General features: G+C 41.8%; 1 protein-coding gene across 1 annotated transcript; it reads right to left on the bottom strand.

Moving 5' to 3' along the window:
- Positions 1–763: 763 nt before the first annotated feature.
- LOC128330979 (vomeronasal type-2 receptor 26-like) lies at positions 764–26,954 on the bottom strand. Its single transcript, XM_053264348.1, has 6 exons — positions 26,809–26,954; positions 22,804–23,095; positions 13,584–14,441; positions 10,613–10,840; positions 3,526–3,652; positions 764–1,668 (listed from the first exon to the last, which is right to left on the bottom strand). Exons 1-6 carry the CDS (start codon positions 26,952–26,954, stop codon positions 764–766), a joined length of 2,556 nt encoding a protein of 851 aa, XP_053120323.1.
- Positions 26,955–27,438: the final 484 nt, after the last annotated feature.

Below are 27,438 nucleotides of genomic sequence, written 5' to 3'. Positions count from 1 at the left end.
GTGTGTGTGTGTGTGTATAGAGAGAGATTTTATTAAGTGTGCCCCCCTTCCCCTCTCATTTCTTCTGCTGACATACAAGCAAACAACACACACACACATCAGACATGCATGAACTAGCCATGAGTGGTCTCCTGCCACACCACGTTCTGGGTGGCCTCCATTGACCCACCTCAGTGCTGGACGTTCCTATCCCTTTAGTTTTTTCAGAGCCCCCTTCTCCTTCCCCTCTTCTAGCTAGCAGCACACACATGCACACACCAAAAGCAAATAAGCATGCACACTGCTGATGACTATATATGCTCTGGTGCAACCGCGTGCCTGGTGCCCTGTGTGGCCTCGAGCAAAGATATGGTAGACCCTGAGGCATTTCTTTCCCTACAGGCAAAACACATTAGGAGCAGAAGAACAAGGTGCGTGGCATGTGTTACTTTAAGTTCTCCTTCAGTGTGTTGGTGTGTTCTTTGCAGTTTGCATTTGGTTTTACTCTGCCAAAGATAAAAACCTACTTGAAGACCATTCCCTTTGGGAAAAGGGTGAAGCTGGGAAAAAGTGACTGGATTACCTAAAGGATTGTTTCCCACTAAAAACAAAATGGTTCGCAATTCTAAAGCAATTGTTTGCTAAAAGCTCTTAGAAAGCTCTGAGCAATATTTATGTCAGTCAGCCTAGTAGAGAAGAAAATACAGAAAAATTCTTATGCACATGCACAAGCACAGAAACAGCTCTGAAATGGGTACTAATACAAGTGATAGCGAATTTACATTCACAAACCCTTTCTTCTTATTAGCTGTTCCCTGTTGTTCAGTTGAGGCTTCAACACTATAATGTAACATTTAGGGAAAAAGATACAACCCAGCAACGCAGCACTGGAGGCTAAGATAGAAAAGATTTCTACAGCGACCATGTATTTTCCTTTGGTGCTCAGGTAGGTTGGAATGAAGGATAACCACACGCTACAAAACACCAACATGCTGAATGTTATGAACTTGGCTTCATTGAAACTGTCAGGCAGCTTCCTGGCAAGAAAAGCTACAGTGAAACTAAAAAGAGCCAAGAAGCCCATATAGGCCAAGACAAAGTAAAGGAAAATTGCAGAGCCCTCATTACATTCCAGTACAATTTTGTCATCCACTGAATGCTTGTCAACATCTGGGTAAGGGGGAGAGGTTGCCAGCCAAACAGCACAAATGCCTGCTTGAATAAAGGAACAGAAAATAACAATAGAGTTGGCCAGTCCTTTCCCCACCCATTTCCTCATTCTGGATCCTGGCCTGGTGGCCATAAATGCCAGGACCACCGTGATGGTTTTTGCCAGCACACAAGAAAGAGCTACTGAGAAGATGATGCCAAAAGCAGTTTGTCGAATAAGGCATGCCACCTTCTCAGGATGGCCGATGAATAGCAAAGCGCAAAGGAAGCAGAGCAGGAGGGAGACCAGGAGAGTGTAGGTGAGGTTCCTGTTGTTGGCTTTGACAATGGGAGTGTTATGGTGCTTCATAAATGTTCCTAGCACCAGAACTGTAATGAAAGAAAAGGAAAAGGTGGAACTGACTAATGTGAGCCCCAAAGGTTCTCCATAAGATAAGAAGCTTATATCCTTTGGAATACATAAATCCTGCTTTCTGTTTGGATAATTTTCATCTGTGCATTTATCACAGTCATTCATGTCTGTGGGGGGGGGGGGGAGAAAAGAAGATATGGTTCACTCTCAATAACATGTCAGATCTACCAGCTGCTAGTAAAATATTCTCCACCTAAATCAGGGCAACCATTCAGTCCTCATCCTCTAATATATAACTAGTGAGTGGGTGATGTTAAAAGATTCTTCACACAATGAACATTCTTTGCAATGTAAAGGTCTCTGGTTTCTTTTCAGTTTTCCATGTCTTCCAGATGAACTCTGCTTTTACTCACAAGGTGACCAAGGATGAAATTTAAATCCCTGTCATTCATTCATTCATTCATTCATGACAAATAAGTCTTATTGTTGAATTGATAGACCTCTCCTCCATGAAGTTATCCAACCCCCTCTTAAAGCCATCCAGGTTGTTGGCTGTCACCACATCTTGTGGCGGAGAATTCCCCAAGTGGATTATGCATTGTGTGGACCTTTAGAAGTGGGCCAAATTGATCTAAATCATATTGAATCTAACTCACATTGAATCTGATCAAATTCAAGTTTGCAGATTTCAGTTCTAATTGAATCTGGCTGATTCAATTCAACCTCAAATCGAAATCCAAAAATCAATTCATGCACATCCCTACCTTGAGGATTAGGTTAGAATTTTTGGGGAGGGAGATGTAAATCTTTTCCCATGAGAACAGAAACATGTTTCCCCCTGGAAAGAGGAAGTTATTTCTAAAGAGAAAGAAATTGATCTCTCAAGCAAGTCAGACAGAAAAATAGGTGGGCTGGCTGCATCCCACATTCTCCCGCAGGGCAGAGTGGCTTAGAAAGGTATTTGCAGAGAAGACTTCTGCATCAGAATTTGAGGACTAAAGGGACCATCCCACCTTTTGAGAATCTAAGAAAGTAACATGAAGACAGGAAATTGGAATCTGGAGGAAGTGATGTGTGTGTTGAAATGGAAGAGTGCTTTCATGAAGATATATGTAGTTCTTCAATTGGGCATGAAGTTAAGTTGGCATCTATGGCCTCTATTCTTCCAGTATGGAATCATCATTAAACTATCTTGTCTCACCTAACTCTGGCATCTTGTCTCACCCCTCAGTCCAGTATTTTTACCCCCAAACAGGATTTATGTGGTGTATTTGTAGTATCTTTGTGGTGCCATTTGCCCCCAAATTGTTTGTAGAGCTATTGAGAACTGTGAGCACTTTGTCTATTAAAAATCTAGAAAAGGTCTTGTATGTTCAGTCTCTGGACCAGACATGGAACACTAAACACCAGACCTGTGTTCAGCATTTCACACTGGCTGGACACAAAATGAACAAATTTTGGTCTAAGCATCTGTGAACATAAAGAGTCATTACAGTATTACAGCAGTATGTGGTGGGGTGTCTTTGCTCTCTAGTGCCAAAAAGAACATAGTGTTTTAACATTTCTTCATGTTTACCAATCTGCTTCTTATGAATGTTGAAACAAAAAGGAAGTTCCTATAAACTCATAAATATTGGGCAGACTTGTCTGTATAAAGATCTTAAAAATAACAAGGACTGAAGGTTTGTAGGACAAACCCTGATATTTGGATAAGATTCAGAAACAATCTGACTGCCAAAGTAAAGTTTTCATCACATAGCTACCTGGGGACTACCTTACAGGGAAAAAAAGTACCCTCTGACAAAGGAGCAAAACCATCACAAAGTGGTGCCCCAACTCTCTTCGTGGAAAGTCAGTAAAATGAGTATTATGATCAATGTAACTAGCAACCTGCTTTCAAGATGAATCAAGATCGTCATATTCTCTATGACTTTTCCTCCTGTGGACAGGGATCTGAAAGGATAATAATGTGGGTATCAAGAGATCTTCTCTGAGAATAAATTCCACAAATGTATATTACTTACCCTTCTGGTTTGAAATCTTCCCTTCTGGACAAGAAATGCAATCATAGCAACAAAATGGTTCCCCCTCCCTCATTTTCTTCCTGGAACCAGGGTGGCAACTCTCACTACATAGGGAAAGAGGCCGTGTCTAATTCATGAATCAAAGAGGACAATTAGAATCATGAGAATAAAGAACTTGGAAGCCTTCATATTCTGCAGCATCTTTATATTTTACCAAATAATATGGCAACCAATATTCCTTGGCTTGCTCCTATGCCAGCATTTTAATAGTGGAAATGCTGGGATTATGTGTGTGGGGCCATTCACGAGGGCTGATTTCAATGCTCTTCTTGTCTCAGTTGTCATTTGACTGCAAAAGGAGGGTGGATGTCAACCATTTGGAAATAATGTGCATGATACTTGCCACCCTCATAGTTCTTGGCAACCTCATAGTTCCAGACTGTGAATGGCCTTAAAGCAAGTAAAAATCAAAAAGAAAAGAGGTTCTACCACTACAAGGCTCAACATTTTATTGATGATCATTATTTATTTATTTATTCATTGATTTTATTTAACTTATTTTTATACTTCCCCAAACGTAAATCTCTGAGTGATTGACAAAAAAACACACACAATGAAAACAGAAAGTAAAACATTAGTTAAAACAAAAACAAAAAGTTAAAACATTACATCAATTTAAAAATTTTAAAACAATATTTTAAAACAGCATTTAAACCATTAAAACAATATGAATTAAAAGCCTGGCTGAACAGATATGTCTTTAAAGAATTTTTAAAAGCTGTCAGAGATGGGGAGGCTCTTATTTCACTAGGTAGGGCATTCCAAAGCCTCAGGGCAGCAGTAAAGAAGGCCTGTCCCTCAGTAGCCACCAGACGAGCCGGTGGCAAATGCAGACAGACCTCTCCAGATGATCTTGGTGGGGTTCATGACAAAGAAGATGTCCTCTCAAATACCCAGGGCCCAAGCTGTATAGGGCTTTATCAGTTATAACAAACCCCTTGTATTTAGCTTGAAACATATCAGCAGCCAGGGTTGCTCCTTCAATACAGGAGTTATATGGTCTCTCCGAAATGACCCACATGGCTGCTGCATTCTGGACCAACTGTAGTTTCCGGACTACATACAAGGGCAGCCCCACACAGAGTGCATTTAAGTAATCCAATAAGGAGGTTACCAGCAGATGTACCAGTGTTTTGAGGTCATTCATCTCAAGAAACAGATGCAGCTGGTGTATCAGCTGAAGCTGATCAAAGGCACTTCTGGCCACCACCTCAACCTGGGAGACCAGGGAGAGGCTTGGGTCCAGAAGCACCCCTAGACTGTGTACCTGTTCCTTCTGGGGAAGTGCTACCCCATCCAGAAGAGGCAGATCAAAATCGTCTCTCGAGTACTGACCTCGTAAAATGAGTACCTCCGTCTTGTCTGGATTCAGTCTCAGTTTGTTATTCCTCATCCAGCCCATTACCAACTCCAAGCAGGCATTTGGGGAGGTTATACACTCTCCTGATGATGCTGACATGGAGAAACAGATTTGGGTGTCATCAGCATCCTGATAGCACCCTACACCAAATCTCCTGATGATCTCTCCCAGCGGTTTCATGTAGATGTTAAACAACATCGGAGACTATATGGAGTCCTGAAGCACACCATTCAAAAGTTCAGATTTTGAAGAACAACAGTCTCCAAGGGACACCATCTGGAACCTGCCTGAGAGGTAGGAGCAGAACCACTGCAAAGCAGTTCTTCAAACTCCCAACCCCCTCAGACGTGGCAGAGGGATACTATGGTTGATAGTATTGATAGCCGCTGAGAGGTCCAAAAGGAACAACAGAGTCACACTTCCTTTTTCCATTTCCAATTGGAGATCATCCATGAGGTCGACCAAGCCAGTCTCCACCCCATAGAGGTCATCTGAGGGGTCATCTGCTGCGGGTGCCAACAATGAGGGAGGCTAGGTTGTCATGCACTTGAGACAGGGCCTTCTCTGTTGCTGCCTCCAAACTCTCTGGAATGCTCTCCCGGTGGGTATCCGCTCCTCAGTCTCCATCACAGTTTTTAGAAAGCATGTTAAATTGTGGCTTTTTACCCGGGCTTTAATATGATTGTCTCCACTGCTGCTTCTTGTATTTTTTTTTTAATGCTTGTGTTTAATTTATTATTTTTAATCAGATTTGTTTTTATACTTTTTAGCTCAATTTTTTAATGTGTCTTTTTTTATAATCGTGTTTTTAAATTTTATTGTGAGCCGCCTTGCGATTTTCTTAATGAAAGGTGGGGTAACAATAAATAAAGTAATAAATAAATAAATAGCCAGCCCAAATGCCAGTTTGAAATCGGTCAAGATAGCCATTTTCCTCCAAGCCTGTCTGGAGCTGGGAGGCCACCACCCTCTCATTTTTTTAAAAAAGAAGAATTTTTGCTTTTATTAGTAACTAGCCAACCTGCACAGCGCATCTGTGTGTTCTTTGGGGCCGGCTGTTCCCCCCTCCCTCCTGCCCCACTCTCCATCCCCTCCCTCCCTTCTGCCCCACACTCTTGCCCCCTTCCTCCCACCCCACTCTCTCTTGCCCTCCCTCCCCCTCCCACCCCTCTCTCTTACCCTCCCTCTCACCTTCCTGCCCCACTCTCTCCTGCCCTCCCTCCTCTCCCCCTGCTCCTCTCTCATGCCCTTCCCCTCTCCCTCCTGTCCCACTCTCTCTTGCCTTCCTTCCTGCCCCACTCTCTTTTGCCCTCCCCCCACTCTTACCCTCCCCCTCCCCATGCTCTCTTGCCCTTCCCCTCCCTCTTGCCCTCCCCTGACCCACTCCCTCTTGCCCTCCCCCTCCCCCACACCCTCTTGTCCTCCTGCTGCCCCTGTCCCACTCTCTCTTGCCCTCCCCCACTCTTACCCTCCCCTCCCCCATGCTCTCTTGCCCTCCCCTCCCTCTTGCCCTCCCCCCTCCCCTGCCCCATTCCCTCTTGCCCTCCCCTGCCCCACTCTCTCTTGCCCTCTCCCCTCCCCCACTCTATCCTCCCCCTGCATATTTTTTTACTCTACTTCCAGGTGGCAGGCGGCCAAAAAAGGCCCCAACACCGCTCCTCTTCTCGGGCAGGGAACAGGAAAGTCCTGACACCCGGTTCCCTCCCACCCCAGCCTCCCATGGGTGCCTGGCCTTGGCGGCCAGTCCTGCCACCACCTGGCCGAGAGCCGCCTCCATGGCCTGGCCTGCTGCTGGGCCTGCCACACCAAGTGCTGCCTCTGCAGCCCGCCAGGCCCACTGCCACCGCTTGCCAGTCTCTGGGGCCGGTCTCTTTGGGGCCGGCTACCTCTCCCCCCACCCCCACCTTCTGCCCCAGTATGTGGGCGGGCCGAGTGCTGCTGCCGTGGCCGGACCCGCTGCTGCCTTGCCTCCGTGGCCAGGCCAGGCCCGCAACCACTGTCGCGGGGCCAGACCTGCTGCAGCCTGGCCCGCTGCCAGCCAATTCTCCTGGGTGCACCCACCAATCAGGCGCCTCTGCCGGCCAGCCAATTAGCTGGGCTGCCAGGACACACATTCCATGGCACACCCAGGAGAAATATACATATAGATAGAAATAGAATAGGTTACTTCTCTGAGACTGACATAGTCATACATGAATAAGAGCAATGACTTATCCACAGCAAAGAAAGCAAGGGGGGGAAACACACAGTAATAATATTTAAGTGTACTTAAATGAGTAAAGATAATCTGTAAGAAAAAGGGGGTATGTCTCAAAAGCTAAATCTAATCATCAGAGAGATAAAAGAACCTTAAACCTCACACAGAGCACTCCCCCTGGACTCAATGGAATGATTCAGAACATGAATATTCAATGGAGAAGAAAATGAGAATGTAAATACACTAGTTCTGCCATAAAGAAAAAGTGTATGTATTGTAAATACAAAACCACAGATCCACCAATATTTTGTAATCAAAATTCCCATCTTGTCCCATACAGGTATACAAAACATCATAATAAAGTAAGTGCCTAAAATCAGTAAAACCTTCAGTGGTACTCCTCTTCATTTAACAAGCAAAAAACTGGAGAGATAAATGGAAAGATATTTTTTCATGAAGAGGTAGACTAACTTCAGCCAGAACTGGTCTCTATAACCAACCACTGGGAGAATAGACTATCAAGCTATGACACCAAGATCTCTCCCCATACATACATTTAATCCTTCTCAATTTCCTTCTAATTATTTGCATCACATCAAGCAGTTCATTCAACCATTATAAAGTTTTCATAACAACCAATAAAAGCCCATAGGGGGAAATGAAAATAAAGAAAGATACTTGGGGGGGGGATGGGAACGATAAAGCTATATATTTCTGAAAAGTTGAAATTAGATTTCAATTAGAAGCTAAAGCTAACTTCAATTAGTTGTTCAAATATGCTCAAACCAAGACTTAAGAGTACCAAGAAATCAGACAATGAACTTTCCAAATAAAACATCTTGATACGTAATTTTTTTAAAACTATAATGTCATATAATAAAATAGAGCAAATAATCTTATTCCTTAAGTTTAAAAATATTATCAGTATTACAGCCACATATTTCTAAACGTTATTTCTAAAGGTCCACTGCTTCCGAATTCCCCTGTTCTTAATATATCTCATTTCTTCCATAAGAAGGAAAGAAAGAAACATAAAGAAACAAAGGACAAAAATATGTGGCAGTTCCTCAAGTCATTAAAACTATTGGGTTTATCATACAACATCCCAATTCCTGATTAGGTTATTGTCAGTTTTAAACCTTATGCAGAACCCCCTAATTGAAAGGCCAATCAATGAGGTATAATATTTAATTATATCAGTATAATTATATGAGTTAAAACCTATAAATGAAACCCTAAATTAGTCACATAAATTATCGTTTCCTCCATAAAGATATGTGACAATTCCTTAAGTCATTAGAACATTCGGGTATATCATAAAAAGTCTCAGTTCCTGAGTATAGAGTTCCCTATATCTCAATGTTTAAGAGAGAGAGAAAAGTAACAATTAACACAGGGAATACATTGAAATACAATTAATAAGGTATATTATTTAATTATACTCAAAGTTAAAACCTGTATATGAAACCCTAAGTAAATCACACATCTCAAGAAAAAGAACCACAAAAAAAGAAAGGAGACCTCAAAAGGAGAGGAAAATAGGAAAAAAACCAAGCACATGGGGAAAGAAACGTAAGAGAGAATAGATAATTCCATTATATTAAAAATATATCAGCAAAGAGAAATAAAATACTCATAGATACACCACTAAAAATATCGGGCTTTTCATTTATCCCAGCACAAAGACAAAAGAAATGGTAAACATCTCAGCTAGCTCACATAACATAGATAGTAGTATGAAACCTTGAAAGCAATGTTGAAGGGCACTCTTTCATTAAGGGGGAGACTCTCAGTTACCTTCCCCAGCCACGGAAGGCTGGAGACAGGCCTGTAGTTGCTCAGGTCTGAGGAATCCAAGGTAGGCTTCTTCAGAAGCGATCTAATAATTGCCTCCTTAAGACAAGGAGGCATCCTACCTTCCCTCAGACGCATTTATAATCTCTACCAGGCCTTCTGCAACAACCCCCCTTCCAGATAATATAAGCCATGTCAGGCAGGGGTCAAGAAAACATGTGGTAGGCCTCAACACTCCAATCAACTTGTCCACATCCTCAGGAGCCACAAACTGGAACTGATCCAACCTAATCAACAAGAGGAGTCGCTGGACACCTCCACATCAGACACTGAAGTAATTGTGGAGATGGAGTCTAAGTCAGCCCGAATACGAGAGATTTTTTCCACAAAGAATTCGTTAAACACATCACAGCAGGTAATTGGTGGTTCCGGATTCTGATTCAAGGGAGGAGGGGCACATACTAGCCTTCTCACAACCCTGCACAACTCCACCGGATGTCAACTGGAGGATGCAATACGGACAGAAAAGTATCACTTCTTTACTGCACGTATGGCCTGAACACAGGTCTTCAATTGAGCTCTGTGTTGCAATCTGTCAGATTCAAGCCGAGTCTTTCTCCACTTGCGCTCCAGTCATCTACCTCGCTGCTTCAGCCCCCATAGTTTTTCCATATACCAATGTGTCAGTTTTGAAGTGGGTCGGAGAGTACGCTTCGGAACAATCATGTCTACTGCCCCAGTGAGTTTGCTGTTCCAATTCTCCTCAAGGGGATTAAGAGGATCACAGGCAGAGCCAACACTAAATCCCTCCAAGGCTTCTTGAAATCCTATTGGATCCAATAACCTTCTCGGGTGGACCATACTAATAGGCCCCTTGCCCTTGCGAAGGCAGGAAGTGATGGTGAGTTCAAACTTAACCAGATGGTGGTCCGTCCATGGCAATGGGGAAATCACAGGATTCTCCAACCATGTAACACGACCCTGATCAGAGTGTTCACTGGCCATTTCTTGAGCTAATAATTTGAAAATTGCCATGCATGATCTGCTAGATGTGTTCTACAAATGTGCCTATTTTCAAAGTGATCTAATAAAAATTGCCACAGGTGTAGCAAGTTAAATAGTCAGAAAACCAACAAATTGACCCATTTCTCCCCAAAGTTAATTTGTCCTCCATGCATCCACAGTATTCCGAGTTCTTTGAATCCCAGCTCAAAATGGGGAAGGATGCATGTTTGGAACCAGCAAAGATGACCTCTTCATGTCTATGTGAGTGCATGGAGGAAAAGCTGTAAGTGAGAACAATTTGTGACATATGCACATTGCTACTGATCACGTGGCGTGTCTCTTAAGGCATCAGTCTGGCTTTGTGGAGCTTGTGCCAGTCTGAGATAGCTATAGCTATCTTAAGCAGTAAGTGTTTTGAACATCAAATATTTTTAAGAACAGAAATATAAGAAATACTGAATGGCCGTACTTTTGGATGTATTGTGTACCACATTCAGTAAAAATGTATCAACAAGGGCATAGGAACTTATCCCATAAATCTGGATGATTTTAAAAAATTCAGTAGGATAAGATAATTGGTCCCATTGTTATTGCTGTTCAGAAATATCATCAATTGATATTTGATGTTCATTAAAAATGGAAAGACTTAAGTAATGACCATGGCATCCTACCTGATTGAAGAATCTATGCCATGTTATGACACCCTCATTGATGGTGAACGCTTGGTCTGGAGGGGCCTGGGGATCCATCCTCCCAACTTTCACTGTTTGAAAAGAATGGTTTGAGAAAATAACCCAGTTGATCACATCCAATCCAGCTACTATATCCCCATTCTGGTCAAAGGAAACCTCTTCGCCTGCACTGTTGTTAAATGAGACACCTTTCAGAAAGTGATGGATCTAGATGGAAAAGGAAAAGGCAAGATATAAGTGAATGTCACCAATGCCACATCTCACAAACATCTGCCTTGGATAGATGCAGTTCTAATTTTTATTTACACAACACTGCCACAAGCAGACCAAGGTGACTGTGCTATTTTGAGCCTCCACTTAGACACGTGGCCTTCTTCCATGTGTCCCTCTTTATTTGTTACATTTGTGCAGCATTATTTATTTATTTATTTATTTATTTTATTTAAATATTTCTATTCCACCCAAAACTTGCATCTCTGGTGGTTTACAATTAAATTCATTAAAAACATTAAATCTATTAAACAAAATCATTTAAACATTTAAATCATTTAAAACCCAACATTACAAATATTAATGCTATACATCTAATTAAAAGCCTGGGTTAATAAATATTTCTACAGTGACCTTTTAAAGGTTTTCAGAGATGGGGAGACACTTTCTCAACAATGAGCACATTTCCAAATACAGGGGCCATAACAGAGAAGGCCCGTTCCCAAGTAGCCACCAAATGGGTTGGTGGCAACCACAGATGAACCTCTCCAGATGATCCTAACAGGTGGTGGGGCTCAGGGTGAAGAAAACATTCTCTTAAATACCCAGGACCTGAGTGGTTTAGGGCTTTATATGTAATAACCAGCTGCTTGTATTTTGCCTGGAAATGTATCAGCAACCTTTAAACACAGGAGTAATATGGTCTTTCCAAGATGACCCAGAGACCAACCTGGCCGCCGCATCCTGGACCAACTGCATTAGTCTGGATGTATAACTATTGTTTGAGTGGGTGTATTCTAAGTAATATTGTAAATAATAATAACATATTTATATTAAAAATATAAAACACAGGAATCATGCTTTAAACATCCAATAATCCTTCTTCAGTCCATGAACTCCTCTCTGTTCTTAATTTTTTAGTCTCTTTTCCTTAACAAAAGTAAGCTCATGAGATCACCCAACTCTGTGTGTGTGTGTGTGTGTGTGTGTGTGTGTGTGTGTGTGTGTGTGTCCCTTTTAACTCTGGAATGTCTGGGCCAATATGAACCAAATTGGGTACAGTTATAGGAAGACATAGGGGCACATAGGGATACCTGAACAATGCAGCTTGTGATGATATCATCCGCCTCAATTCAATTTGGTGGATGCGTGAATGTTTGAGGCACACATGGGCTAACTTGTGAACCACCTAACCAATTTGAATCCAATTTGCTACAACTGTAGGGACACATAGGGACACCTCGATGGCTTAGTTTGTAATGATGTCATTCATGATGATGCAGGATGGTGGACATGTGAACATTTGAGGTACAGGTGGGCTAACCTGTGGACCACCTAACTGATTTGAACCAAATTCAGATGATCTTTGTCAATAAAAATTATAGTGAAAGGAGAGTCCATAGATTAATTCTTATCAGAATGTCTAGTTTTCAAATGGATGTTAATAGTAAATTTAATATGTATAATCACACGGTAACTTGAGGAAGGGGTGAGAGCTCTTTACCAGTATTAGTATAATAACTTTTTTTTAAAAAAAGTGACACAGTGCTGTTGGCTAAAGAATCAATGTAGTTTCTGCTTCATCCTTACTGCTTGCTGATTAATTGATTAAGTACCACCAAGTCGGTGTCGACTCTTAGCGACTACATAGATTCTCTCCAGGATGATCTTTCTGCTTGCATGGGAGATAAGTTTTGATTACCTCTCTGTCCCCTAGAAGTCTTCTGTGCCATCCAATAATATGTCCCTAATGGCTGCATGACCCCAGTACTTCTCTGTAGGAGAGCATAGAGTACTTGTCTGTAAGTGAGCTCATCAGCTTTACCATACACAAATGAATACCGGTTATTTGAACTCATCAGTATTACCAAAACATCTTGCATAGCACTTGCACTACTTTAGTTAGGATATTGACTAATAAGACCTGTTGATAGCTGTTGTAATATGAATGAAAACATGATTGTATCTTAAAATGGAAATTTGGACGGCTAATAAATATAAAAATGCTCAGCAGATTTTGTTTTCTTTAAAAGCAACGTTAGCACATACTTGTCCATGTATATGAGAATTTGGATACATATAAAAAGATGGGGGCAAGGGAAGCAAAGGTGTTTATAATGGGCCAAAGATAAGCTGCTTCCATGTGAAAAAGAGTTTCTTGGGGGATTTAATTATTCTCCGCCTGTATGCTGTGCCTCTAACCTTTAAATTCTTCTGCTTATTAAAATATTTTATCTGATATTGTTCAACCTTTTTGTAAAAATAACATAAGAAGAGGAAAAAATGGTTTAGATAAATGAACCTAAGATGCCAGATTCCTGGAGCACAAATGCACAAGCAGGAGCGAAGCAAAAACAAAACAAAACAAAAAACCACAAAGAAGCCCCAGTTAACCTTCAATGATGAGAACCTTTTCTTTAATAGTAAAGGAAGCACAACTGAATGGTGGAGGGGAAGGAATGATGCAGAATATCAGAAAAAGAGAAGGCAAGAGGGAATGGATTCTAGGCAAATTTTAACAGATTCAATACTGTATATATTGTATGCTGAAAGAAAACCACGAGGAAAACACACAATGCCACTTGAAATATGATCAATTCTCTCATTTTTAGCGAGTGAGAAGAGAGAAGAACAGGGTATGGGGAGTATAGGAAGAATATCTAGAGACACTATTAGGCAGATTGTGGCCCATAGTGACGCCCGTTTACACGGTATGCTCCTACATCAGTTGGTTGATTACCTGCCAGAACTGTTCATTCTGAAGCTTGAATTCTCCCTTCATCTTTACTCTGTGTTGATGTCTAGACTGGAACAAGGCATGTAAAGCATGGGCCACAGTATAGGCAGCATTGTAGATATTATAACTGTGGCCAGTCATGCTCATTTCAAAAATTGACCCAGGAAGGCTCTCCAGCTTCTCTCCTCCTGTGCAAAGATTCCCCTCCACCTCATCCAAAACTGAACCTGGGAATATGCAACTAAACAGTCGTTCCCAAAATTCCTGGATAAAACCATCCCCTGTTGTGATGGTTGGGTTTCTGCTCTCAAGAAATTGGTGAAATGCTGGTAGATCATTGGTGTGAATTGTGAAGGATAGTGCTCCATGGAATATTTCTCCATCCCAAGTCTTTTGGAAGGCAAATGAAGCAGGTGCTAGCTGGACTGTTCCTATCCATACTTTACCTTTTGGTGCATTTGTTGCAAGCACTACTTCTGATAAATATGTTGCAAAACTAAAAAATGCCACAGAATAAGATTCACCATAGACCACTAGCACATTGGCTTTGCTCTCCATTACTTTGTCATGTATCTTTGCCGCATCTTTAATCATGTCCAAAAGATCAGCGAGAAATGTAATTTGTAGAATTCTTTCTATGAACTCAATGCAAATACCACTATGGGAAAACAATCGAAACACAGCCTGCAAGAATTGTTCTCCATTGTCATTGTCCATAACAAGGACCCCAATCCATGTCCAGCCGAAGTGCAGAAGTAAAGAGACAATCCCCCGATACTGATGTTCTTCATTTGGGAACATTTGATAGAAGGGAAGTCCTGGGGTTTTATCATTCATCACTGGAGCAGGACCGTGGGTGAGCTAAAGAGAAAAATGACCACATTTATGTAGCACTTCCAAATGGTAAATCACTTTGCATACACAGCCTAACATGATTCATGAACTCCTTGCCGCCTACCACATCTCTAGCACTCTGCCTTGCAGCTGCTGTGGACTTGGAAGGAACTCCAAACCTGTTCTGGAGCAGTTGTACAAGTGACACAACTAACACTATTGCAGTAGTGCTATTTTTGCACCTGCTGTTTCAGAACAGTATTGGGGCTCCTTCTGAGTTTGCATTAACTACAGTGAGGAGCATTCCACAGGCAGTATGCTATGTATCAAGTTAGCCACTCTCAGTGATCCTCAAAATGAAAGTATAAAATAATGAAATTCATTCATTCCTATATTACCAGTAGACAATGAAGAACACAGTAGGCTTATTCACAGGGCTGTTTACTTTCGGTAGCTGTGCATACTCCTGACTTTTGGTTGTGTGTATGGTAATAGCTAGGTCAGAAAAGGAGACAGTTATTGTCTGGGAAGTGGGTGGAAGATTCTTTTGGACCTCCTGGACTCTTTCGATACTTTCAACCATGGTATGCTTCTGGATCACTTGGAAAATTTGGGAGCAAATGGTAGCCCCTTCTGCAGTGATCCTGTTCCTATGTCTCCGGTAGATTCCAGATGGTGTAGCTAAGAGATGCCCTCTGAAACGAGAGCTAATGTATGATGTCTCTCAGGCTCCATCCTATATCCCATGCTTTTTAACATCTACAGGAAACCACGGGGTGAGATCATCAGGAGATCTGGAGCAGATCGTTATCTATACGCTGATGATAGACAAATCTATTTCTCCATGACATCATCGTCATAGAATGGTATATCTCCCTGAAATTCGTGCCTACAGAGAGTAATGGACTGGATGAGATGAAGGATAATAAATTGAAGCAGAATCCAAGCAAGATGGAGGTACTCATGGTAAGGGGTCATACTTTGATGGAAGTGATACATCTTGTTCTCCATGGGGTTGCACTCCCCCTGAAGGAACAGGTATCTTGCTTGGGAGTGCTTCTGGAATCAGGCCTCACTCTGGTTTCTCAGGTGGAGGATATGGCCAGGAGCGCTTTCTATCAAGTTTGGTTGATAAGACAGCTGTCTCCATTTCTTGAAGACAATGATTTCAGAACTGTGGTGTACTCTCTGGTAACCTCTAGGCTTGACTTCTGCAATCCGATCTATGTGGGGTTGCTTTTGCATGTGGTTTGGAAACCTCATTTGGTCCAAATTGAAGCAGCTATATTGGTAAATCTCCAGGACTTCTCAGAGAGACCATATTATGCCTCTTTTAAAGCAATTGCATTGTCTACCAATAGGTTTCTGGGCAAAATACCAAGTGCTGGTAATTTCTTTTCAAGATCTAAATGGCTTAGGACTGTGTTACCTGGGAGAGAGCCTTCTTCTGCATGATCCCCACCACTCATAGAGGTCATCGAGAAAAGTTTGTCTCCCAAGCTGCCAGCTCATCTGGTGGCAACTCAGAAGCGGTTCTTTTCTGTGGTTGCTCCTGGGCTCTGGAATGCACTCCCTATAGCCATTCATGGTTCACCTTCTTTACCCGCCTTTAAAAGAGCCCTTGAGACACATCTTTTTAGTAATCTGTGAATGTTTTAAATGGTTGTTTTAATGGATGTTTTATTTTACCTTTATTGTATTTACTGTTGTGAACTGCCTAGAGCCATTGGAGTGCAGAGGTATAGAAATTTAATAAATTAATATAAAATAAATAAATAAAGCTCTGATGGCATTTCCTCCTCCCTTGGTAATATGGTGGGTAAAAGTCCTGGGTAGGGTGACAGCTTTGCAGCCTGCCCTCATCTCCCACACAAATCACTCACTCCTCCTGCAACCTAGTGTTTAATTCAAATAACACCCCAAATCAGCAGTGTGCACATCTGCCAAAGGTAGTTTGGTCATTTGTTCTACCCACTTAATGGTCATGTGAACAAGCCTAGTGGCTTGGCTTAGGACTTTGCAGGTATTCAAGTCTGAAAGAAAAACTGCACTGACTCAAGACAATTCAAGAATAAAATTATTTGGCTTACAATTCCCATGCTTTAATGAAGACATTATGGCCACATTCACACATAACATGGAAAAGACCCAAGGACCCATGGTTCAGCTCCCCACCCCCACCCCCAGTCTTCTGTCAAAATAATGGAAATAATGGACAATATGGAAAGCAGGGAGCCTGCAGTCAGTGAGGAAGCAATGAGGTGGGGGACTGGCTATGCAAGCTTCCTTCTTTCATGAAGGACAGCCCACACAGCCAATGACAGTCAGAAAGCGGTAGGAGCTTCCTACCTCAACTCCGATTGGAGAGAACACAGACTGCACTTCCTCAGTTCACTCTCCATTTGGAAATGGAGGTTGAAGGGGCTGCCCTGCATTCAGACATACAGGTGAAACTTGGAAAATTAGAATATTGTGCAAAAGTCCATTAATTTCAGTAATGCAAATTAAAAGGTGAAACTGATATATGAGACAGACGCACTACATGCAATGCGAGATAAGTCAAGCCTTAATTTGTTATAATGGTGATGATCATGGCGTACAGCTCATGAAAACCCCAAATCCACAATCTCAGAAAATTAGAATATTACATGGAACCAAGAAGACAAGGATTGTAGAATAGAACAATATCGGACCTCTGAAAAGTATACAGTGTACTGTGCTTGATTGGCCAGCAAACTCGCCTGACCTGACCCCATAGAGAATCTATGGGGCATTGCCAAGAGAAGGATGAGAGACATGAGACCAAACAATGCAGAAGAGCTGAAGGCCGCTAATGAAGCATCCTGGTCTTCCATAATACCTCATCAGTGCCACAGGCTGATAGCATCCATGCCACGCCGCATTGAGGCAGTAATTGCTGCAAAAGGGGCCCAAACCAAGTACTGAATACATATGCATTCTTATACTTTTCAGAGGTCCGATATTGTTCTATTCTACAATCCTTGTCTTCTTGGTTCCATGTAATATTCTAATTTTCTGGGATTGTGGATTTGGGGTTTTCATGAGCTGTATGCCATGATAATCACAATTATAACAAATGAAGGCTTGACTTATCTCGCTTTGCATGTAATGTGTCTGTCTCATATATCAGTTTCATCTTTTAATTTGCATTACTGAAATTAATGGACTTTTGAACGATATTCTAATTTTCCAAGTTTCACCTGTACAGGCTTGGAAACGCCTGACCCCCTCAATGAAGGTTCTTTGTTATACATGAATTTGGCCTACAATCATTTAAAAACAACACATTTTTGAATGTGTTGGGATGGGGAAATAGCTGTGGGAATGCAGCTTTGCTGGGTGCTATACCACAAGCATAGAGGGAAGGGGCGTGGCGGGGTACCCATCCATGGTGGCTTTTGCCGAAGCTGGTGTCTCCAGCATTCAGTTCACGGCCCTTTGCTCTTGACTGGTTTTGGAACTCCGAGCCCTTTGCCCTTGGAAGAGGATGCTGAGATGTTCCAGATTGAAGTGAGTGGCCTGCTTGGAGAGTTGCATTGCCCATACCCTTCATTGATGGTGGGGGATGTGACCACGAGACACAGCACCCCAGACTGCTTCCCCATCTCTTGTACTTTTTGAGTTCAGAACTCCCTGCAGCCTGGCTCCAGGCCTTGAAAAAGTCACATTCAGTGAAGGAAGAAGACAGAGCCAATTAAGCTATTTGTGAACTCCAGCATATCTGCCAGGCCTTGGGAATGCCTCCCTCAGATCTCAGCAGCCCTGTCCATCAGCCCATGGAAGACACTGAATCCAAGTTTTTGGAGGTACTTTCCACAGCAGTGTCTAAACATGGGGATGGTGATTTTATGTTTGTATTTTAAAACTTTTTAGTCATATTTATGTTTTTATATTTTAGTTTTGTGCCAAATGGCCACCAGACTTGACCTTTCCATTCTGAACGGCTTATTTGAAATAGACCATCCTGCCGAGTTTACTTATCTTGCCAGCACTGGAATGAGCCTGATTGATTATTTCATTACATCAGGGAACCTGCTTCCTGTAGTGGAGGGATTGGAGGTTGTTCCTAAATTTGATAGTGTCCATCTCCCTATCTCGCTACTTCTAAAACCACTCATCCATCAATCACACATTGAGAATCATCACAATTCCTTCACACTTCAGCGGAGGGAATATATTGCCATGCAAAATGGTCACCACGGCTGGATCAAGTGCTACGAGAGCTACTTGCCTCTGATCTTTTGCAGTCTATCAACTCATCTTTACTTAACAATGATCCTACCTCTACGCCTCTGAAGCTAGGTGGCCAGATTTGGCTTTTAAAAAGCCAAATTCTGGCTTACGGCCCATTTGACCCACGAGTATACCCCTTAGGTTCTGGCCACCCTGCTCTGGAGTCATACAAAGCACTAGTTCGGTAACTACAGCCGCTCCTCTCTCTTAGGACCCGTGAGCCGCATGTCCTGCATCAACCACCTTCCCAGCAGTGGTTTGACAAGCACTGTGTGAATGCCCAAAACTCCCTTGCTAATACCTATCAAGTCTACAAATCCAGCTCTGGTTTGCGGGCTGCACAGACTATGCTTCAGCAGAAAAAGCAATATAAACTTCTGTTGGCCCACAATAAAAAAGAGGCCATGAAAGAGGCCTGGACGGGATTAATCCAGGCTAGATCCAGGGACTCGGCCATGTTTTGGCATCTCACAAAGTCTTCTCCCAGCTATGGGACAAATAATCTGGACTGTCACATTCATCCAGGGATCTAGAGAAACACTTTTATGACTTATACAAAGATCCCGTTGCCGCCTGCAGAGATTCCCCTAGTGCCATTGAGGACACTCCGGCATGGGTTCCGGTGTCAGCCTCAGAGATTCACAGTCTTGTTGCCCAGTTGAAGCCGGGAAGGGCTCCAGGTGAGGACCTCATTCCAGCGGATGCTGTTAAAAACAATCTGTAATGGTGGGCCCCTATCTTGCCATCGCTCTTTTCCTTCATCGACCCGAATGGCCAAATCCCCAAGGATAGGGGGGTAGCAATTATTGTCCCCGACTTTAAAAAGGGCAAGAGGAATGATCCTGCCAATTACAGACCTATCAGTCTATTCAATACCATTAGTAAACTTTATGCAAGACATCTTTATGGGAAACTTAGGGGTTGGCTGGAATAGGAAAAGCTCCTTGCCGAGGAACAAGCAGACTTTAGGGAGGGGCGCTCCACTATTGATCAAGGCCTTGTTCTACAGCACCTCATTGGGAAATAATCTTCCTGTAGGGTGAATTATCTATATGCTGCCTTTATTGATCTAAAGGAAGCATTTGACTCCATCTCACGTGTCAAATTATGGGAGAAGCTGGAGGCCTCCACCATTAACCGGTGCCTGCTATATCTCATTCGATCTCTGCACCATAACACTTCACTCAAGCTGAGAAGTACTCCACAAGTGCTGTTCTAACACAGAAGGGAGTCAAGCAACGGTGCATCTTGGCCCTGCTCCTATTCAATTTCTATATCAACTCAATGGTGGACCAGCTCAGCAATACTGATTGATTGATTGATTGATTGATTCAATTTTTATACAGCCCTTCTGAAATGGCGCAGGGTGGTTTACAATTAAAAACAGAAACCATTAACAATAACAATTAAAACAGAAATATAAATATTAACACCAATTAAAAAACATCTTTAAAAACAATTATACTATCAGAACAATTAAAACCCTGAAAACCAGGTTAGCATTAAAACAATTAAAACTAATTGAAAACCCTGAAAGGCCAGGCCAAACAGATGGATTTTCACTGCTCTCTTGAAGGTAAGTAAGTGCATTCCACATTCATGTGGAGTGCATTCCACAGGCTGGGAGCAGCTACAGAGAAGGTCCGCCTCTGAGTTGCCACCAAACGAACAGGTGGTAATTGGAGACAGACCTCCCCAGATGACCTTAGCATGTGGTGGGGATAATTTTCACCCTCCTAAGCTCACAGGGAGACATATAGCCACCCTAATATATGTGCATGATGGAGCCCTCATCTCAAGGACTCCAATTGGCCTCAAAAGAGAATTGAGGGCCCTGATGCTGCACTGTAAGGAAGATTGTTTGGAAATCAATCATCACAAAACTAAAATCATGGCCTTTGCTAGGAGGCCCAAGATCCACTCTTGGAGGATTGAGGGGCATAAGATCAAACAAGTGGCTCATTTTAAGTACCTGGGCATAGTCTTTCATTCCAGTGACTCTAGAGAAGGCCATGGAGAACATGTGGCCTTAAATGCACAGAGAAGATCCTCCGCCATCCTTCAATTCATGTGTACAAGAGGAGGTCAATACTTTCCCAAGAGGTGTCTCCAATGCCACCCTACGACTGGAGACAGGCCAGATCAATAATTGAGGCTAGGATATAGATGGCCACTCTTTCCTGTTGGCTTAGACTATCCTTTTGCCCAGTAGGTCTTGCCCCTTTAACCCTGCATGATGAATATAATTCTAGTTGAGCTCAGGCAGTAGAGGTGAAATTAGCTTCCCTGGGCCTCTCCCCACTGTCCCTGCTCAACATGGGCTACGATCAGGCAAAAGCAACTATTAAGCAGCGCATTACAGACACTGAACACCAAACGGACCTCAGTAGTGTCTCAAAATTTTATATCAGTGAGGAGCTGAGATATACTGCCTCTCTTGCAGCATATCTCACTCATTTGGAGGTCCCAAATCATAGAAGGGTGTTTACTTTTTCTTGCTGCCATGGTCTCCCCCCAGCAGAATGATGCCATTACAGATTGATCCCACTTGCAGAGCGATTATGTCCCTGTGGCTCATAACAGATTGAAACATTTGTGTCGCCCTCATTCTCCCGTGATGTTCGAGACAATTCTACAGCTTTCTCTTGCTTTCTGACTCTAACCCTACCATTACACATAGTGTTGCCAAGTTCTGTGCAGCTGCGATCAGCATCCATCGAAGGATGATAGGCTGTGAGTCCCCTTAATCTGATTATTGATGACTCTGGATTGATTTTACACTTGCCCATGCCTCCATACCTATTGTTTTATTGCATTGTACTGCATTTTATGACTTTTAAACATAATAGGAATAGTATCATTATTATTTTCTTCATTTTAATTTTTAGTATTTTAGTACTTTTAGCTTTTTTAGTACTCATATTTTTTAACATGTAACCACCCTCATACATTTTCAGTATTATTTGTTCTTTTAATGTTAATATGCATCATCATATATGTAACCACCTTCTATTTCCACTTTTATCTACTTGTATTCTTTAACATGTACCTTTATGTTGGTCTTTAACTGTAATAAATGATGGTGACGATGATGATGATGATAATGATGATGATATTTTAGCTTAAAATTTAATTGTGTATTTTTATAGTCTTGTTTTGGTTTTTCAGTGGATTGTTTTAATGAAAGGCAGTATATAAATTTAACAATAAATAAATATATAATATTCATGCATTCCTGCATTCAGAACATGTGAATGGCATTGCACAAATGAAAGTGAAATATATCTCATCACTCCATAAAGAAAATGATTATGGATTAAATACATACATACATACATTTCACACAGCATGCCTTTTCTCAAAACAACAGTTTAGTAAAATTAGGATATGGTCCAAATTGGAGGGATGCTCTGCAAGAAGCATTCTGGTACAATAAATGCAATAAAACACAATAAAGCAGTGTTTGAGAATATATCAATAAGATTAACGTAGAGTTTCTGAGCTATTTAGGATGTTAGTTTTGGTTAGAGATTTAAATATGTATTTTCCACAAATGTATGGAGTGTACAGAATCTGTGGAAATTGCCACATTTAATAAACACCTATTTAATCTGTTGGGGAATCAGAGGTGACTGGAACCATGTGTTCCATCATGAATATAGCCAAGGGAGGAACTACCGTTGGAAACATCCATTCCCACAATTCCCCATCTGGCCTTACATTTGGGAAAAATGAAAACGGGAAATGTGGTAAGCTTCAACATCCCATCGCAATGTTAAAGAAAACCCCAACCAAGAACATGCACACCTGTTTCAACAATAAGTGAGTAGAGCCAGTTGGATAGGATCTCTTGGCATCAACCGTGGGTCCCACAGAATGCTTGCACATCAATAGCTGCTCATGAATGCCCTGTGCAGAAGCTTCTCAGGAAAACTGAAATACCTCTTCAGGTCTCATCAGATTATTTAATTGACTTAAACTGTTGTTGAACCATTAACACTGAATTTCTGTGCTTAAGACTATCTACTTACTTAAAATGCACCTGTTCTGTATACAAAGCATTACATCTCATCTAGAAGGACAAAGGAAGTTTACATTTACTCTTAGAAATCCATATTCCAAACACAAATCCTACCTGTGCAATTTTGTATATATCCAAGACGGTTGCCACATGAAGAGAAATGAGGGGATCCAGTCCACCAATGACTGCAATCAGGTTATTCTGGGTATCACACAAGTAATTGGGGACAAATCTCTCCAATGAGGATGCAAGTAGCAGTGTTGCATGGTAGGTCCACTTGGCAGTGAAATAGCTGTCATAGATGCGGAAACCCAAAGTGACATTGGGTAAGATTTCAGGGTTTTCATTGATCTCCTTTATTGCAAATGCCAAAGCCAGGATGTGTTGGTAATTCTTCGGCAGTACACTAGAGTGAAAGTTGCATTCATCATCAGAATGGTAGGCAAACCTTTGTTATTGCTTTGTTAGTGTGTTGTGGATCTTTCTCCTTTATTATTGATCATTCTCTCTCCTAGCAAAGTCAATGGCTACAGTACATTGGTCGGTTGCAAAAGGGGTAACAGTCTAAAATATATACAAAGTAGTCACCAACAACAGCCTCTGGAGGAATGCTGTGCTGAGGCTGGATAGCAACAGTTGATCTCCCCCTGCTTTATATAAGAGAATCACCATTTTAAAAGTGTTCCTTTGCTCAGTTAACAAGTTAAAGTGGCATTTCTAACTACAAATAGAAGGATAAAAGAACACACTGAACCATAAGGGAAGCATCAAGTACATTCAGAGCTAAGCCAAATAAAGGAGGGAGCATAATTCACAAATATGTTCACCTCCACCCCACATTTTTTTAAAAATTATCTGGAACTCTTTTTATATTTGTGCAAGAAGAAAAAGCATGCATTGCAGCCCTTTTAGCACATTTGCTCTGAAAAGTGATTGTTACCACACTTCATGACTATCTATGCTTTGGCTTAAACTGGGGAATTAACTTAAATTGGGTGCAAATTTGCACACAGCCATTTTGTATTTACCTGGCCACAGGTAAAGACAACTATGACAGTAGCATACCCAGAATGGAGCAATGGTGTCAGAACAGGTTCCTTGAGAACAGAGGCTGAGTTTATTACGGGGGGGGGGGGGAATTACAAGATAAAGTAGTAGTTAGTAATTTCTAGAGATGTGTGAAACGTTTCGGACACAAAACGTTTTGTACCCAAAACAGCCTGTTTCGGGTGTTTTGTAGACAAAAAAAAACACCCATTTTCCAGATCCAAAAGTTTTGAATACAAAACAAAATGTCCCTGTTTCGGCTACAAAATGTTTTGTTGTTTCGGACCTCCATTTTGTGGTGATCTCTGAGTCAGTCTCCATTTTGTCTTTGAGATCTATTTGAATTTCCCACCCTTCCAGCCTTCTGATCGGTGACCTAAATCATGGGCTGACCTGCTGACAATTCCCTCCTTTTTCCCCATTGGCTCTTTTGCTTCTTCCCACTCTTTACTGACCCCACATTGGCCAGGGTAAGGGTTGCTAACCTATGGGGTGCTGGGTTCTGCTGTTTCTATGGTGTTCTGAGTGTAGATTCTCTGGTAGCACATGAGAGTGGATTCTTGTTTTTCACTGAAAATCTCATATGCTACCAGAGAATCTACAATGAACACCTCAGAAACAATGAAACCCAGTACCCCACAGGCTTGTGGGTGTGGGGGTGGTTGGCAACCTATGTGCACTACACAACCCCTCGCTCTGGGCAACCCCAGTGCCCCCCAAGTGGAATTATGGGGCTGCTGAAACCTCCATTATTCCCCATGGGAGAAATCTTAAAGACACGTAAACTTCAACAAATCACAAAAGATCAGCCCTTTGCCCTGTTCCTTTGAAATAACTCTGGAAGTTTTCTTGCCCCCATTGGGCACTACCACCCACCACACTCTGCTCTGGGTCATCCCTTTCCCCTTGATTTGAAGTGATACATTTGCTGGAATCCCCATTATTCCCTATGGGAAAATTCTTAAAGATGTGTAAACTTAAAAAAAAAAAATCACCAAAAAAAATCAGCCTTTTGCCTAATTCCTTTGAAATCTGGGTGGTAGCTTCCACCCATTGGACACTACCACCACCACCCACTCTTTTTGCCCTGGGACCCTTTTTAAAAATCCAAATCGATTCGGATTCGGATTCGGAAAATTTGGCTACAAAACAAAACAGAGCTGATTCGGATTCAGAAAATTTGGATACAAAACAAAACGGGGATGTTTCGATTCGGATACAAATCTAAACAAGAAAATTCCAAAATGCACACCCCTAGTAATTTCCCAGGCAGCCAATGACAGAGACTCTGACTATAAGAGGCTAGAGCCTTAAGTATAGCACCAAATTGACTCAGATACACACTTCAGAGAATCTTAGCCTAGAGGGACTCCTCATAGTGGACAGAGTGGAGGGGACAATAGGCAGAGAGAGAGAGAGAGAGAGAGAGAGAGAGAGAGTTAGTTACAAGCATATAACCATTACCTATCCTCTCCTAGGCTGTTCTGTTGGGTTGAACAGCAAGGATCAAGAAGGTGCTGATGTCCTCTTCTGGGAGGAAGAGAAGGCCTTTTGTTGCAGGGAGGGAAACCAAATCTGTGAGCCTTCTGGCTCAGGCAAAAAGGCAGTGTGTCCACAAGTTACCAAGTTCTGCTCATTGTGTTATGCTGAGGTATCTCAGGAGAGCGGTGGCCAGGGCAAGAAAACATCTATAAATCTCTCCATGCGAGAGAAAGCTATCTCTGTGATGTGCCTGTGTAGGAGAGGTACCTCTGAAGCTATGGCATTCCAAGGGTGGCCCTTTGGAGCCATGCACCCAAAAGCAAGGAGGGAAGCAATGGAAGCAGAATGTAGAAAGCATGGGTGCTTTAAACACAAAAATGGCCCTGGGAAATGAATAGGTGTGAGCCTAGGCCAGCAATAATTCTTAATTTTGTTACACAAGATATGCCCCTGTGAGAACTACCATCATGAAATTATTGTACATCTTAACTTCCACATTAAAGCATTAAGAATGAAAAGGCAACAACAGAACAGAATAAAAAGGGGAAAGGGATACTAATTATGAGAAGTGGGGTAATTTTTTTCATGTCCTCTTGTGAAGGAGTGACAAACAGCAACTCACTATTTCCTAGTTTGGTACACGAGTGTTGTAATCAAGATGCTACAGAAATGTATCCCATATGGCATAGTGAACTGAACAAAACTTTCATGGAGTAACAAGGCAACTTCTTTATTAGTAAATTTCTATCCCCAGTTTTCAAACACGTATAACCCCAAGAGGGGAAATGTGGAAGTGAACAGGTTGTAGCTTGAGGCAGAGCATACGCTTTGCTTATAAATATTTCTAGAATCAATTTCCAGCATCTCCTGATAGAGGCCTCCACCACAGACCGTGGAGATGGGGTTCCAGTTTGAGCTATAAAGACCAGTACTTTGAATTCGTATATGGCAGCTGCATATAATTCTTCAAGGGTCCTGAGCTGAGCTTCCAGTTTGAGTAAACATTCCACAGCTTAATAGGCCAGTGATCAAAACAATATAAGACAGATACATATAATTCTTCAAGGGTCCTGAAGACCTTTAGGAAATTTAAGAGAAGCAAAAGTAATGTTGCTAAGAGCAGAACAAATGAAAGATATATCCCTCTAAATCTGTAGTCCTAAGGAATGAGACAAACAGAATCAGTTCACAATTCTTTGGAATGCTATGTCCCACAGAAGACAAAAGTGATTTGCTATTTCCAGGACCGAGAAAGTATATCGAATGTCACCATTTCAGATTTACTATATAAAACTATCTAAAATAGACATTATGTATTTAGATATATAAAACTGCAAAATTAAAGCAGGAAAGGGAATGCAGGTGAAGATTCAGAGAGGAAGCCCTAAGACAAGAGAATCTTGGTGTGGCACAGAAATTGATAGAAAGAAGAAAATCGGAAACCGAAGCTACAGAGGGCCTCCCCCCAAAAATATCCATAAAGCCATTGCTTATGTGCTACTGTTGTTAGCACTGATTGGCCAGTGCCCAAAACTGAAAGGAACAAAACATGGAAAAGCAGCCAACCTTTTTAAAAATCTAACTGCTTACACAAATTCATTCAGCTGTGGAGGTGGAGGTCTTTCTGTGAATTCTATGAAACTGGAGAAAATGAAAATCTGAGAAGTGATGCCACCAATGATGAGGGCTCCAGACTGAAGATACTCATGAGGTGGAGAATGTGGATTGTTTATCATGCATTTGACAATGTGCACCTTGCATACCATAGGTGGAAGCAGGACCTCAAGTAATATCATCATCCTGAGTAGAAATCTCCCTAGAAAGAGATTCACATTTTCTTCCATTTTCATCTATCAAAAGGCTATCTGCTATTTCAGAAGGCTGGTATCTGTGAGCACCTATTAGATTCATGTCACTAGATCTCGCTCTTAATCTTTCAGAGTATATCCCCATTTTTTTCCCCAGAGCCAGTTCTTCATTGGGTAAGTAGTCCTTAGACAAATCTCATAGCAGGTTTTACAGGCAGTAGAATCAATTATAGACTATATGATAATTAAGGGGAAGGAAGATACCAATTAAAAGTTGGAGATTCCCTGTGGAATTGCTGAAACAAAGATGTTTTTCACATCTAGTTTCTCCTCCACTCTTTGAAACAGAAGTTATGGACATAGACATAGGGACATAGGAAGCTGCCATATACCGAGTCAGACCATTGGTCCA

This window comes from Hemicordylus capensis, chromosome 6 (genome assembly GCF_027244095.1).
Source record: "Hemicordylus capensis ecotype Gifberg chromosome 6, rHemCap1.1.pri, whole genome shotgun sequence".
Lineage (NCBI taxonomy): Eukaryota > Metazoa > Chordata > Lepidosauria > Squamata > Cordylidae > Hemicordylus > Hemicordylus capensis.
The sequence above is the reverse complement of the archived record's forward strand: the minus strand, read 5'-3'. Positions and strand labels throughout refer to the sequence as shown.